Source organism: Lagopus muta, chromosome 2 (genome assembly GCF_023343835.1).
Source record: "Lagopus muta isolate bLagMut1 chromosome 2, bLagMut1 primary, whole genome shotgun sequence".
Lineage (NCBI taxonomy): Eukaryota > Metazoa > Chordata > Aves > Galliformes > Phasianidae > Lagopus > Lagopus muta.
In genome coordinates, this window is record NC_064434.1 from 67,622,572 (window position 1) to 67,635,208 (window position 12,637).

The window sequence follows — 12,637 nt, forward strand, 5'->3', positions numbered from 1 at the left end:
AGTAACCGAAATGAATATGTAACACGTGGCATTTGTGGGAAGTTGAACCAAATTCACTGCAGCTGTCACTACCCTAATTAAAGAAATCTTGCAGGCAATTTCTTCTCTTCCGGCCCTGCAATTACAGTTATTGCTTTTTTCGTAATTTATTACTGTGCTACCAAATGGCCTCCGCATTTGAATTATAAATCAGCAAACTTCCAGAACAAGGATAATTAATGTCACAAGAGCAGAAGAAATCACAAGCTATTTTAATTCTACAGCAAATAATTAGCCTCAGTCTCCTCTGGAAGAAGAGAGTCAAGAGATCTCTACCTCAGTCTGGGAGGCAGGAGGGCATGACAGAGACCAAGAGCATCACTGGTACTGCCACCCACCCAGCTTCCCAAAGGTGCCACATTCCCTAGCAGCAGTCTGGCAGAACTTACTCAGAAAAGTGACAAATTCCTTTCCATCTGATCACGTGAAACAAAGCAGCAACTGAGGTGGCAGCAAGACAGAAAAGGCTAATGTGGTTCCTCATAATGCTATCATGAAGTAGGAACAGTAGACTCAGGGAAGGGCTTGGAATCATAGTGGAACAGGTTTCTAGTGAAGGAGGTATCCCACTGCTGAAAAGCTACTGGGAGTAAGGCAAACTGTGAAATTAAAACTAAATAGCTGTTCCAGAATAACAGCATGTAGAGACAAGCCCTGTAATGCAAACACTGAGCACAAGCTTCAGATTAGTGTTAATCAGTTAAACTGGAGTAGTTCCCCACTTTTATTCAGCACAACCTGAGTGAAAAAAGGGAAGCTATCATCTCCATTAAGTTGTTCAGATTTCATAATGCAAAGACCTCCAGTTTCTCTAAAATGTGCTTGTTTCAGGTTGCTCCAAAATCCTACCCTCAAAATGCTCAAATGCCAATGTCTTTCAGTATTCAGCACTAGAGGAACTGGCACCTGCTATTCACCCCTGTACAACTCCAATATGAAAAACTTAAGCCTGGCCCCAGCAAATGGCTACAGAGATTAAAAGGAAAAAAGTAGAAAGAAACACGAGATACAGTGCAGGCTGCTACACACTAGGAAAATGAAAGGAGATACGCTTGTAAATGCTATTCCCTCTTTAATGAACTCTAGTAAATGTATCTGTAAGTAATTTCCCTCTCCACAAACAAGTTCATGCAAATTATTAAGTGTTAAGGCAAGCAGTTACACTTGCCTGCATTTATCTCACTACTCATATTAAGAAGCTTAACATTTCTCCTCTATGACGAAAAAAAATTAAGAGATAGGAGATACCTTCTGTGACCATGCAACAGTACTGGAGGGGCAGCTTAATGCAGCAACTTCTCAAAGCAGCAAGTAGCTTTAGCAAGTTGTCAGTGTTTGCTTTACTCATCTAGCAGGGCATGCCTCATTTGACTACTGTATACCTGCCACATTGTTCAGCTATTATGCTATTAGGAACAACACAACACTAGCCTACAATTCAATTCTTTCAGCCTGCCATAGCTGGCAAGTCCTTTAGTACAGTCTGCATTATTACAGTATAGGTAACCAAAAGAAACCTGTTGCATGTTACATAGCTGAGTAACTAGTACAAATTCAACACTGTCTATTGCAGCTGTAGCACTCAGTCAAATCCTCAGCTCCTTTCTCCTAAGGAAAAAGGAAGTTTTAGATAATAGGATCGAGAGGATATTTGCCTTGATTCACTACATGCAAAGGATAATGCCATTTATTTTTTCTAGTCTGTTTTTGCTCCATGCCATCATAGTAACAGATTCTCCCTCCTAAAATTTCATTTTAGGATAAGATATCACGGTACGATAAACAGAACTGTTCACAATTTGAGATGGTTTATTGCCATTTGGAATATGTTTTATTGTTCAAAACACTGCACCAAAATAAAACCCACCACGTACATTCTTTGTCATCTACATTTTTAACAACAATGTAACTTTCAGGCAGGTCATGCATGAAAATCACTCTTCAGTGACATCAAAAAAACTAATGAAAGGCACCTTGTGTCCTTCACATCCCAGACTCAAATTAAGTTCTTGACTGAATAAAGATTACATACATCTAGAACTCAAGCAGTAGTAAAACAAATTAGAATTACCTGGAAAATAGTATCAGACTTTGTAGAATAGATAGATGTGTACAGATTCTACAGATCTGTAGAATTTAACAGAATTCAGTGCTATGCTTTTGCTTTTCACCATCTTTAAGTAATGTGCGACTTAAAAATTGTTACCTATGTGTCTCTTTACTGAGACAAGGCATGCAGTAAGACGGAAAGCTGGCTGCTTCCAGGCTGTGTGTCTACACATTTGTTCTTGGAGATTAGCAAGCCACTGCTTAAGTTAAAAAAAAAAAAAAAAGAGAGACTAGGAATGAATGCACCCAAGTTAAATGGCTTTTAAGTATATGTTAATGTATAGAATAATACCACCTACAGTTCTGTTTTACTGACCTCTGTTCCAGTTAATTTGGAAACAAGTTTGTGAAGTCATCACAAGCTATTTTATTTTCATAATAAGAAATTTGTTTTCAAATAGTGCTGGTTGTTTGAGTAACAAACTCAGTCAGAAGGGTAGTTACTAAGGACAAATAAGGCAACAAAACATTAGAAGCAGTGGTTCCCATTGCTGTATAGTACTTTTAAAAAGGCAAGATAAAAATTAGAAATATTATTGATGGGGTCATTCACAACAGGTGCTTTTGTTTTATCCCCATTGTCTTTGTCACAGCAACTGTAGATGGCAGATCTTCCTTGGTTGTAATTCAGGACGACCATATTCCTTGGCTTAGTTCAAGTTAGATATTTAGTTCTTTTTCTCCAACCTGTCAGGAGAAGAACAAGGTTTTTTTTAAAGAGCGAATACTGAACTTCAGTAGTTAGCAAAAGTCTGGATGCACAGTACAACTTCAGGAATGTCAGACACCTAGCTGGTCATTTCTACAAAGGCAGATCCAGTAGCAACTTTCCTAAGTCTTCTTTAATTTATAGATCAGGAGACATTATCTCACCAGATGCATTTCTTAAAAGAGAAAAACCGTAGCTCTGATTCATCAGGATTGTTTGGGATTGTGTCTATAATAGTAACTATATCATGAAAGTGCAAGAATTGCGGTCTGCTCCATGGATACATAATATTAAATCTCAGATCTACCCCATACATACAAGAATGATCAGCTTAGTTTCTTTTCACCTTTCAGACATTCACCCCCTTCACTATTTTATGAGTGTTTCAATCTCAGAAGTCATTGAAATAGACAAACATGGACTAATCAACATAGTACATTAAGCAAAAAATCAAAGATCCCAGCAGCTGCTAAAAGCCTTGTCTGCATCCATGACCTTCCAGCCTCTTCTGTGTAGACACCCTCCAAAGCTCACAGGACATGCAAGACAAGCTTGTTTTTTCTTCATTATCTTCTGCAAGCCTATTAACAAGCCCAGAAGCCATGCAAGGGCTTGCACCACAAGTAAAAGTCACTGAAAGAGCATGCTGAGTGCCAACAAGTTGGAACTTGCCTGTATTTGATCAGTCGCCCTCCTTGAATAATTTGTGCAACTTCATTAGTCAAGTGGCATGCAAAGAGAAGCCAGTTCCTTGGCTGCACTTTGTAGGCAAATCTCATGAAAGTCAAGGAGTAACAACACAGTGCTGCAAAATATAATAGATATCAATATAATTATAATAGATAGTGGATTATTTTTTATTTTGTTGAGAAATTATTTTCACACCAGCAAAATGTTAACAATACACAGAATGCTTCTCACTGGCATTTGAGTTTTCCAGTTGTTACAAACTTATGCATTTTTTTGCATTGGATCCTTAATGTGGTCAAGTGCTGATTTTACTATAAGAAATTGTGGGGCTGGAATCATCACAAAAAACCTTCATATTGCTGTGGTCCAACTGAAGCTTTCTTTAGGTTACGATTTAAACTATCTCAGCTAGAAATTTAAAAAAAAAAAACACCTCCTGTTAATACCAATGAGATATGGCAACAAATAACTTGACAGATTTCTAGGACAGTATTTTTAATAAGTACTTACTCTGCATACAGTTGTTACTGGAAAAGCTCTTAAAGTTCCCAGATGCACCCAGCCACAAGAAATTATGAGCATTCAGAAGCATAAAGGTTTCTAACCTGCTTTCCAGGAAGGCAAGAAATAGTCTCAATCCACCCTCCTGCTATAACTGCATTTAAATACAGGAAATTACAACCTATTATGGCATCAGTTTTGCAGAGTTCATGCTTTAGCTTTCCAACATGCTTAGAAAGAATCAAAAAAAAAATCTGGAAAATTTTCAAATTAAATTGCTTTTTTTTTTTTTTACCCAGGTTCAGAACCTAGAAGATGAAATAAATATTTGTACACATACCACCCCAGGCATACTTGTAAAAAGTACCCTAGAAAGGGCAGTAAACACAACCAGATGCTATTACCATCACAAGTTTCAATGCTGCAAGTAGCACACACTGAACTATTAATAGTCCTGTGACCTTTTAATTGGAGAACTACTAATGAGTTCTGATTATAAAATAGCAATTCGGTTATTTGAGTTATCAATTGTAGTGAACAAGAACAAAGTAAAAAAAATAGAGTTTGCTACCAAATACTTTTTATTTCTGGCAAGAACTTAGGAGATCCGTTAACAGCTCTAAGAGCCATAAACAACACCTTTCATAAAGGAACTGAATTAGACTTATTCAGGTCTAGCTCATTACTAGAGCACACTGAGTTATTTGTACTTAGCATGTGGAATCACTTCAAGCTTTTCTGAGTCCAGGAATTTGATGTCTGACTCTACACATAGAAAACCTTTTAATTTAAGGACAGCCTAGCAACTACTTCATATTTATATACTTTTGTTCAGCTATAAATCAGATCAAATCCAGGAGCAGGAATAAATAGCTGCAACTGAAAAGGCATTAACAAACATTCACCACTCTCCAAACTTTATCCTGCATTATTCTGTATCTGAATGCCTACATTCAATTATTATTTTTTAGTAACTAGGGTAATAAAAGCAAAATTGGCAAATATTTGGAGATATGAGAAAAAACAAATAGTAAGAAAAAGACTGCATTTCTAAAATACTAGGTTTGCTAATGAGCTTCAAGCTACTCAGCAATTGAAGAGTGATTTTTTTTTTTTGAGGCAGGATCTAAAGCAGCTGGGGTAGAACTACAGTGTGCTCTGTTTCTGTCTTAAATACCTGAATTTACTGAGCTGGGTATCTGCCACCAAAAATTATTTGCAAAACACACTCTCACTGTACTGGAGACAATATTTAAGCTGGTCTTTCATCTCTAGGGTAGTAGATTAATAGATTGAATTACTCTAAGTAGAATCTAGTATAGATGAGGAAATAGATTTCCTTAACCCAATGGTATTTTGCGTGGGGGAGAAGAATTATTTGGAATTTGTTAATTCCTTAACAAGTCTAACTGCAATTACACTAGTATTGAAGTACCAGTTTAGTAAAGTAAATTACCTGTTTTATGATAACACAGAAGAACTTAAAATACAGACACATAGGCAAAGGCTACACGCATGCAAAAAAAGGCAGAATAATTGTTGCTTATGTATTTAAAAATGAAATTTTTACATCATATCAAGAGCCATAATAGCCTCCTGACATTCAGGCATCTGCTTGGAAGGAGTTAGTCTACCTCAGGTGTTTTTAGCACCCCACAAAGCACTACTGTTTTTTCAGTGTCACTGTTTATATTTAAGTCTCACACCAATCACACTGTATCAGTATCCTTGATGCAAAAAAAAAAATGCATGCAGTAGTAGAGTAGTAACTACTAATGCTTGAGTCTGGTGACTAAAACTATGCACCAGGACTCTGTACAAAAGAAAAAAAAAGTTGCTAAAAAGCTCTGCAAAAGACTTCACAACTCATGTAACTCAATATGAGAGGCCCCCAAGGTTATATGGAAAGATTTTTAATATCTGCATCTGTTCTGATCATCAGTTAATAAGAAATTAATACCACACTGCTTTAAGTATGGAATTGGTGTTCTACAGTTCACAGAATCATAGAATTGTAGGGGTTGGAAGGGACCTCCAGAGATCATCGAGTCCAGCCCCCCTGCCAAAGCAGGTTCCCTACACCAGGTAGTTAGTTTACTGAGATGCTTGACTCAGTACTTACCAAATGTCATTCGGCCACTAATGATTTCTGGAGATTTCTTCATGTCATTAATAGCAGCAACAGGAAGTCCCCAATTGGCTACTGGGCCCCAAAAGTGCTGTAAAAGAAAAGAAAAAAAGCATTGCAGATACCAGTTAAGCTCATGCTTTTGTCTCTTCCCCAAATGGGGATACTAGAGATACTCTAATACTTTGGAATTGTCAGGGGACATTCAAGTTTCTTGCATCTGAAATTTCAAGAGCAACATTTTGCCAGCCTGAATATCAGCTTGTAACATTGTAATTAGACTCTGATTGAAAGCCACGTTTGTTTCCTGTAAGTTTAGGTTGCAATATTGGTAACTTAACTAGAACCTACACAGAAAACTGGAATGTTACATTACACATTGTTTTCATAGTTTGACCTTCCTGCAATATGCAAGAAAGGGTAATATTTCTGTGCCTACAGACCACATCGGCTCAAATTCAGATTTAAAGGAGTATTCAGGAGCTGCAAAAAACACATTTATTTTTACTGTACTTTTGCTGATAAAAAATATTAACACCTTTAACAGCTAAAGCCTCTCAAGAGAGAAAAATGGTATAACTGAGAATAGCTGCATGGTTACATGGTATCTGTACTTCACAGGTATGTTTAGATAGTGTAAAGAAATGTATCTTTAACTTATGCACAAAGTACTTGCTGCAACAGAAGAAGAGCATTTACAGTCAGCAGTATGTAGGATACTTTTTTCCAATTCTTTAATGAAACTAAAAGGACAGCAAGTGAGCCAACAAGAAGTACCTAATCACATACACTATCTTACTGTGCAAATCATGGCTAAGACAAATGTATCCACATTATCACACTAAATCACAGCACAAAAGGTAACTGGTGAGACAGTACACATGTGACCTCTACTGTTTAAATAAGACTCCTGAAACAGCAATTTCCGTTTCAGAAAACAGGTCTTTAAGGCTCTAACCCTGTCCACGTTTTTCACACAGAGGGTGGTGAAGCACTGGAACAGGTTGCCCAAGGAGGCTGTGGATGCCCCATCCCTGGAGGCATTCAAGGCCAGGCTGGATGTGGCTCTGGGCAGCCTGGTCTGGTGGTTGGTGACCCTGCACACAGCAGGGGAGTTGAAACTAGATGAGCATTGTGGTCCTTTTCAACCCAGGCCATTCTATGTTTACTGGAGACTTTTGGTTTGAAAGGCAGTTCAGGTCAACTTCGTGTTTTTGTGTAACTGCCATTACAACACAGATATACTGCAGACCACTCCAACTCCAGTTACACAAACTGAAGAGCCATCATCAACCTGAGATGCCACAGCAATAACTTTCCTCTGCTGACCAGGGAGGTAGGTATGAAGCCTTTTCACTTGAAACTTCACTGTGAAATGGTTATCCAGTTTTAAGTGCCTTTTGATGTTTTCACAAACAATAATTAAACTACACCTATCCTGTTTGTCTTTGGTCTGCAGAGACGAGCAAGGTCTCCATAACATTATGATTCTTACTATTATGAGCCATCACAACCATATCATTCAGAGCATAACAGGCCTAAAATATCAACTTCCAGTTTCAGGAGCAAACCGAAAGGCTAAGAAAAACTCTGCAGACAGAGTTACACGGTACTATTTATTGTCTCAAGTAAAGCTGGTTAAAAAAAAATTAAGTCAAGCAATGTAATTCAGTAGCTACTATGTTACCAGTGTCTCTGCTATATAGCAGAGCAGCTCAAGATAGATAAGATCTCCTTAGCAAAGGGAAAAGACCTGCTGATTTTTCAAGTTATTACTGTGAGACAGTCACATAAAGCCTAGATCTGCAATTACTAGTGCACCACTCCTGGTGCTTTTCACATGCAAGGAACTTCATTAACAGTGCTGAGGCAGAAGAAGTTCACAAGTTACTGAACTCATGCAAGAAAATGAAACAAAGTTCCCCTCCCCACTCCTTACCGTGCTGTTGAAGTGGGCCATCATTGTTTGCCATTCAAAAAAGCAAATGGGAGAAAGAGAAACAAAATATTAGTTTCCTTCATAATTCATATATGATTGATGCTCACAAGAAATGAAAGACAAGTCAGTAACCTTGTAAACCAAGTAACCTTGACAATAACCTTGGTTAATTTAACTGTTATTTCCTTCAAGAGTTGTTACTATGTGAAATGTTTACTGTTGAAGTGTCATTTACCTTGCAGAACAAAAACCTCATTATGATTCATAGAAAATCTTTCCTGCCCTGCAGACAACAAAGCATCCAAACTCCCATCCTAAGCTAGTTTAAAACAGATGTCAAAAGCCCTCAAGGTTTGTCTAGAACAAAGCTAAACTGCTACAGCTTCACTGTAAAAGCTCTGAAGTCAATGAATTCTCCATATACCTATATTTAAGTAGATTAAACCAAACATTGCCAGAGGTCTTGCTGTCACTAAGCTCAGGCCAACCATGGCTGTATTAGATACAAGCTATAACAGTCAGTGACCTAACATGCCATGTACACACCAGGAATGTACAGGCTTCATTTAAGCCATCATGTAATTACCAGAACTATTAATGCTGATCTATACTACTATTAGTTACTCCCATCATAATGGCTTCCATGATCACTTAACAAATGCCTATGGTAAGTAGACAATCAGGCCTACTTCAGAGGTCAAGCTGAATCTTCGTTACAAGCAGCAGTCTGAATCAAGGTGCATTGTTAGTACATCCTTGATTAACCTATCTGCTTGTTCCACTGCTTTCTTATTAACTGTAGCAATAATCAACTGGCAAGCCAGTTTCACAAGTGCACATTCCACCTTTTTTTTTTTGTTTTGGTAAAATCTTAAAAAAAAAAAACAAATTCAAACAAGCCCCTTAGCTCAATGCTTTTGTGCTAACAGAATCCAACCTTCTTTTTTAAGACGCAAGATGTTCACATGTATGCAGAAGCCTAAAATAGAACCACGCTGCCTGCTGCTAACAGTTCCAGCTAAGGTCTTGCAGCCATCCCCATGCTCACGTGAAACTGGAACAGCTATTATGCTCCCAGAAGAGGGCAGAACAAGGTCATTCAGCTCCTCCAGAAGCAGACACCGGCCCCAAAGCTCTACAGCCAACACAGCTGCAACAAATGCTACAGGATCCTTACTGCAGATACAGGGCAACTCCTGAAGAGATACCACTCCAAATCTGTAGTTTCCAACAATTACATTCAGTCCCGTGAAAGAGAGAGCATTTTGTACTAAAATGTCAAACCTTGATATGCCAATCAGCTTGTTTTAAACTAACAGTGCTGCTGAAGTTTACAAGAAGAAAAAGAAGCCATACTTAGAGCTTAAATTCTTATGACATTTACTTTAAAACCTCAAGACATAATTAGGGCAAATCTATATTTACATGATTTACAGTTATTCACATCCCTATTAAACACCACTTCAGAGAAGCCAGAAGTGAAATTGGCAGAACATTTAATTATTTATGACAGTTTTAAAAGCAATTCATCTTTTCTTTGTGCGAGATCCAGAAGCTTGCTCATGATGTAATGCCAGACATAGCCACCTGAGAAAAGCAGTATGTGTTCACTAAATCAGCTTTTGATTTTGAGTTATGAAGCTGAAACTGAAGCTACTTACTCTGATGGACCTCTGCAAGGACTGACTACACTAAGATATAACAGCTCACAACTCATCATATAGTCAATTCTGTTGCTTTGGGCAATTGTGGTTATTCTATCAAAGGTCAAGCATGAAGATGTACAACCTAAGTGTTGCAAGCTCCAGTCATTGTTTCACACGAAGAAATTACACACTTGAAAGCCTCACTGTAATTACTGACATGATTAGATACTGATTTCTAGAGCAGACAGCATAGACTCATAGCTTTGCTTTAAGAGCGGGGCAAGAAAGGAGTTTTGTGCAAGATGCAGAGCCCTCCAGTAGGCTGGAGCTCTCAGGAAAGAACATACTGGGATACAGCCGTTAAGTAGACATATTGTGTTTCCACTACAGTGGAAGACTGCAGCCTTTTATTGACAGTTAGCTAAACTCTAAGCACCATACGAAGCACAAACAAGAGCCTATACTGCTTTCCTAGGGCAGGAACAATGCTGAAAGGCTGCCCTGGGTGGTTCAACTAGCTTCGTGGCACACCCAGTAATAAAATGACAAAAGACAGAACCCATCCCACAAAGCAAGAATCCTGTGCATGTTCAGATAACTGAACTTTGTTTACTTCAAGAGGAGAACCAAGATGAAATACAGCTTTTTTTTTTTTTTTTTTTCCTCCAGCTGCCTTTAAGTCTCTGATAAGGAAAATGATACTTCAGCAGATAACCTTGGTGATGTCAGGGAGCAATTCATTCTTCCAAAAGCTAGTTGCTTCCCTTTATTACAGAGCAGACCGATGCACTACTACAGCATACACACTCCCAATGAATACCAGCACAATAACAAAGTGTCAATGTCACAAAGCATCCACCGAGCTTACAGGATACCCTCAGAACTTCCAGAAGGAAGCCCTGCTGAGGCCTGCTCTGGCTGCCATCTCGCTGTGAAGGCGTTCTGGCTCCTCCCGCATTTGGGTCACTGCTTTGGCATCGCTTCCCACCTTGCACAGAGCACCACGCCGCAGGCGTTCTGCTCACCGCAGAAGCTCTCTCCCACACAGAGCCACCCCGCCTGCCCCAAGCAGGGCCGTTCCTCACACCAGCAAGTGCCCTCCCACGGGCTCGCACAACGAACAGCGGCCGCAACAGCTGCGACAGGCACAGCGAGAGGTTTCCTAACGTCATTAGCAGAGCTCCGCCGAGCCTCGCAGCCCATCCGTCCGTTGCTGCCGGTGCCCCGCTCCTACCCGCCCGCCTCAAGGTCAAATGCCGGGTGGGACGGCATCCGCCCGCCGCTCACCTCATCAGATAATCTCGAAACTCCTTGCTGCGCACATAGTCCGCGGCCTTACGGGCCAGCGCCCCCGCCATGGCGGCCCGGCAGCAAACGGGCTGCGCCCGGTTCGCCTGCAGCCCTCGCAGCGGACGGCACCCCCGCACCGCCGCCGCCCGCTTTACGGCAGCGCCCGCGCCACCGCCCTCTCCGTCAGCGCGGCGCTCCCCGCGCTCATTGGCCGCCGCGGTCCCGCCTCCCGCCCGCTGCAAGCCGAGCCGGTAGCGGCGCTCAGAGCCGAGGGGAAGGCGGACCGCCGTAAAGCGGCGTGAATAAAAGGGGAGGGAGCGATCGGGAAGGGCGACGCGGAACCGCCCTCGGCTGATCCGCCGGCGTTCCTTAACAGCCCGCGGGGGCGGAGCCCTGCCGAGCCGCTATTGGACGCGCGGCTCGGCTGCTGGCTCCTCATTGGCTGGGGAGGCTCTCCTTGAGGCGGTGGTTGGGGCGTGTGGCGTCAGCTTGGACGGGGGGGGGCGGGTGGTGCGCGTAGAGCGTTGGGGTGGTTTTCTAAGGGTAATCCCGTTTGTAAGAGCCCAAAGCGCGAGCTTCGGGTTTGCGGTCAGAGAGCGCAGGATTCAGCCTTCCCCCGTGGCGCTCAAGACGCGGGACCAGGCGCCCGCAGGCACTTTCCATTTCCTGCCCTCGCAGATTTTTGCTTGTTTAGACTTGCAGATAAACTCTAACCCTGCTGTAATACCTTCTCCATAGAATTTGGGTCGGTCAAACAAATACCCGTATGTGAATGACTCCTTATCTTTGCTCAGTGTACTGGAGATAGTGAAAATGGATGTTTATCTGCTCCGACTGCTTTCCCAAGACCTGCAGCACCTTTACCACTGGGCCGGCAGCTGGGTGCAGCCTGGGCCATGCTGGCAGCACAGGGACCCACAGCAACTTCCTTGCTCTCCACTTCCTGGAAAAATACCATGCGGCTCTTCTCTGCTGCATTACTTGCTTGGAGAGGAACAGATCTGAAGGAAGGCACAGTCTGGACACAACCTCCCCTTTGCAAGTGTCCATGGCACATGATATGAGCCCTTTCTGTAAAAAACTGTTTCCTGATATCCAACCTAAACTTAACCCAGTGCAACTTGAGGTCATTTCCCCTCTGTCACCTGTCACCAGTGAGAAGAGACCAACCTGTTCTCACTGTAAGCACCTTTCAGATATTGGAAGAGAGCAATAACATCTCTCCTCAGCCCCCTTTTCCCCAGACTGAACAGTCCCAGTTCCTTCGGTCTCTCCTCACAGGGCATATTCTTTAAGCCCTTTCACGAGCCTTGTTGCCCTTCTTTGGACCTGCTCCAGCACCTCAATGTCTCTTCTGTACTGAGGTGCCCAAAACTGAACATAGTACTCAAGATGAGGCCTCACCAGTGCTGAGTACAGGGGCAGGATGACTTCCCTAGTCCTGCTCACTACATCATTCCTGATACAAGCCAGGATGCCATTGGCCTTTTTGGCAACCTGGGCACACCGCTGGCTCATATTCAGCCAACTGTCCATCAGTATATCAAGGTCCTTTCCCATCAGGCAGCTTTCCAGCCTCTCCTCCC

General features: G+C 41.6%; 1 protein-coding gene across 2 annotated transcripts; it reads right to left on the reverse strand.

The window, feature by feature from the left end:
* Window positions 1–2,356: 2,356 nt before the first annotated feature.
* On the reverse strand, window positions 2,357–11,321 carry MPC1 (mitochondrial pyruvate carrier 1). 2 transcript variants are annotated; one of them, XM_048936404.1, is made up of 5 exons: window positions 11,049–11,321; window positions 9,433–9,436; window positions 6,171–6,267; window positions 3,530–3,662; window positions 2,357–2,835 (listed from the first exon to the last, which is right to left on the reverse strand). In XM_048936404.1, the coding sequence occupies exons 1-5, from the start codon at window positions 11,117–11,119 to the stop codon at window positions 2,817–2,819; spliced, it is 324 nt and encodes a 107-aa protein (XP_048792361.1). In that variant the 5' UTR covers window positions 11,120–11,321; the 3' UTR covers window positions 2,357–2,816. The 2 variants fall into 2 exon arrangements, with proteins under 2 accessions (XP_048792361.1, XP_048792360.1); XM_048936403.1 differs by lacking the exon at window positions 11,049–11,321 and having other exon boundaries at window positions 8,116–10,347.
* Window positions 11,322–12,637: the final 1,316 nt, after the last annotated feature.

Coding starts and splice junctions, on each gene's coding strand:
- MPC1 (XM_048936404.1), bottom strand. CDS start 11,119: ATGGCGGGGGCGCTGGCCCGTAAGGCCGCGGACTATGTGCGCAGCAAG. Junction 3,663..6,170: donor TAGTGGCCGAATGACATTTG/GTAAGTACTGAG, acceptor TATATTTTGCAG/CACTGTGTTGTTACTCCTTG.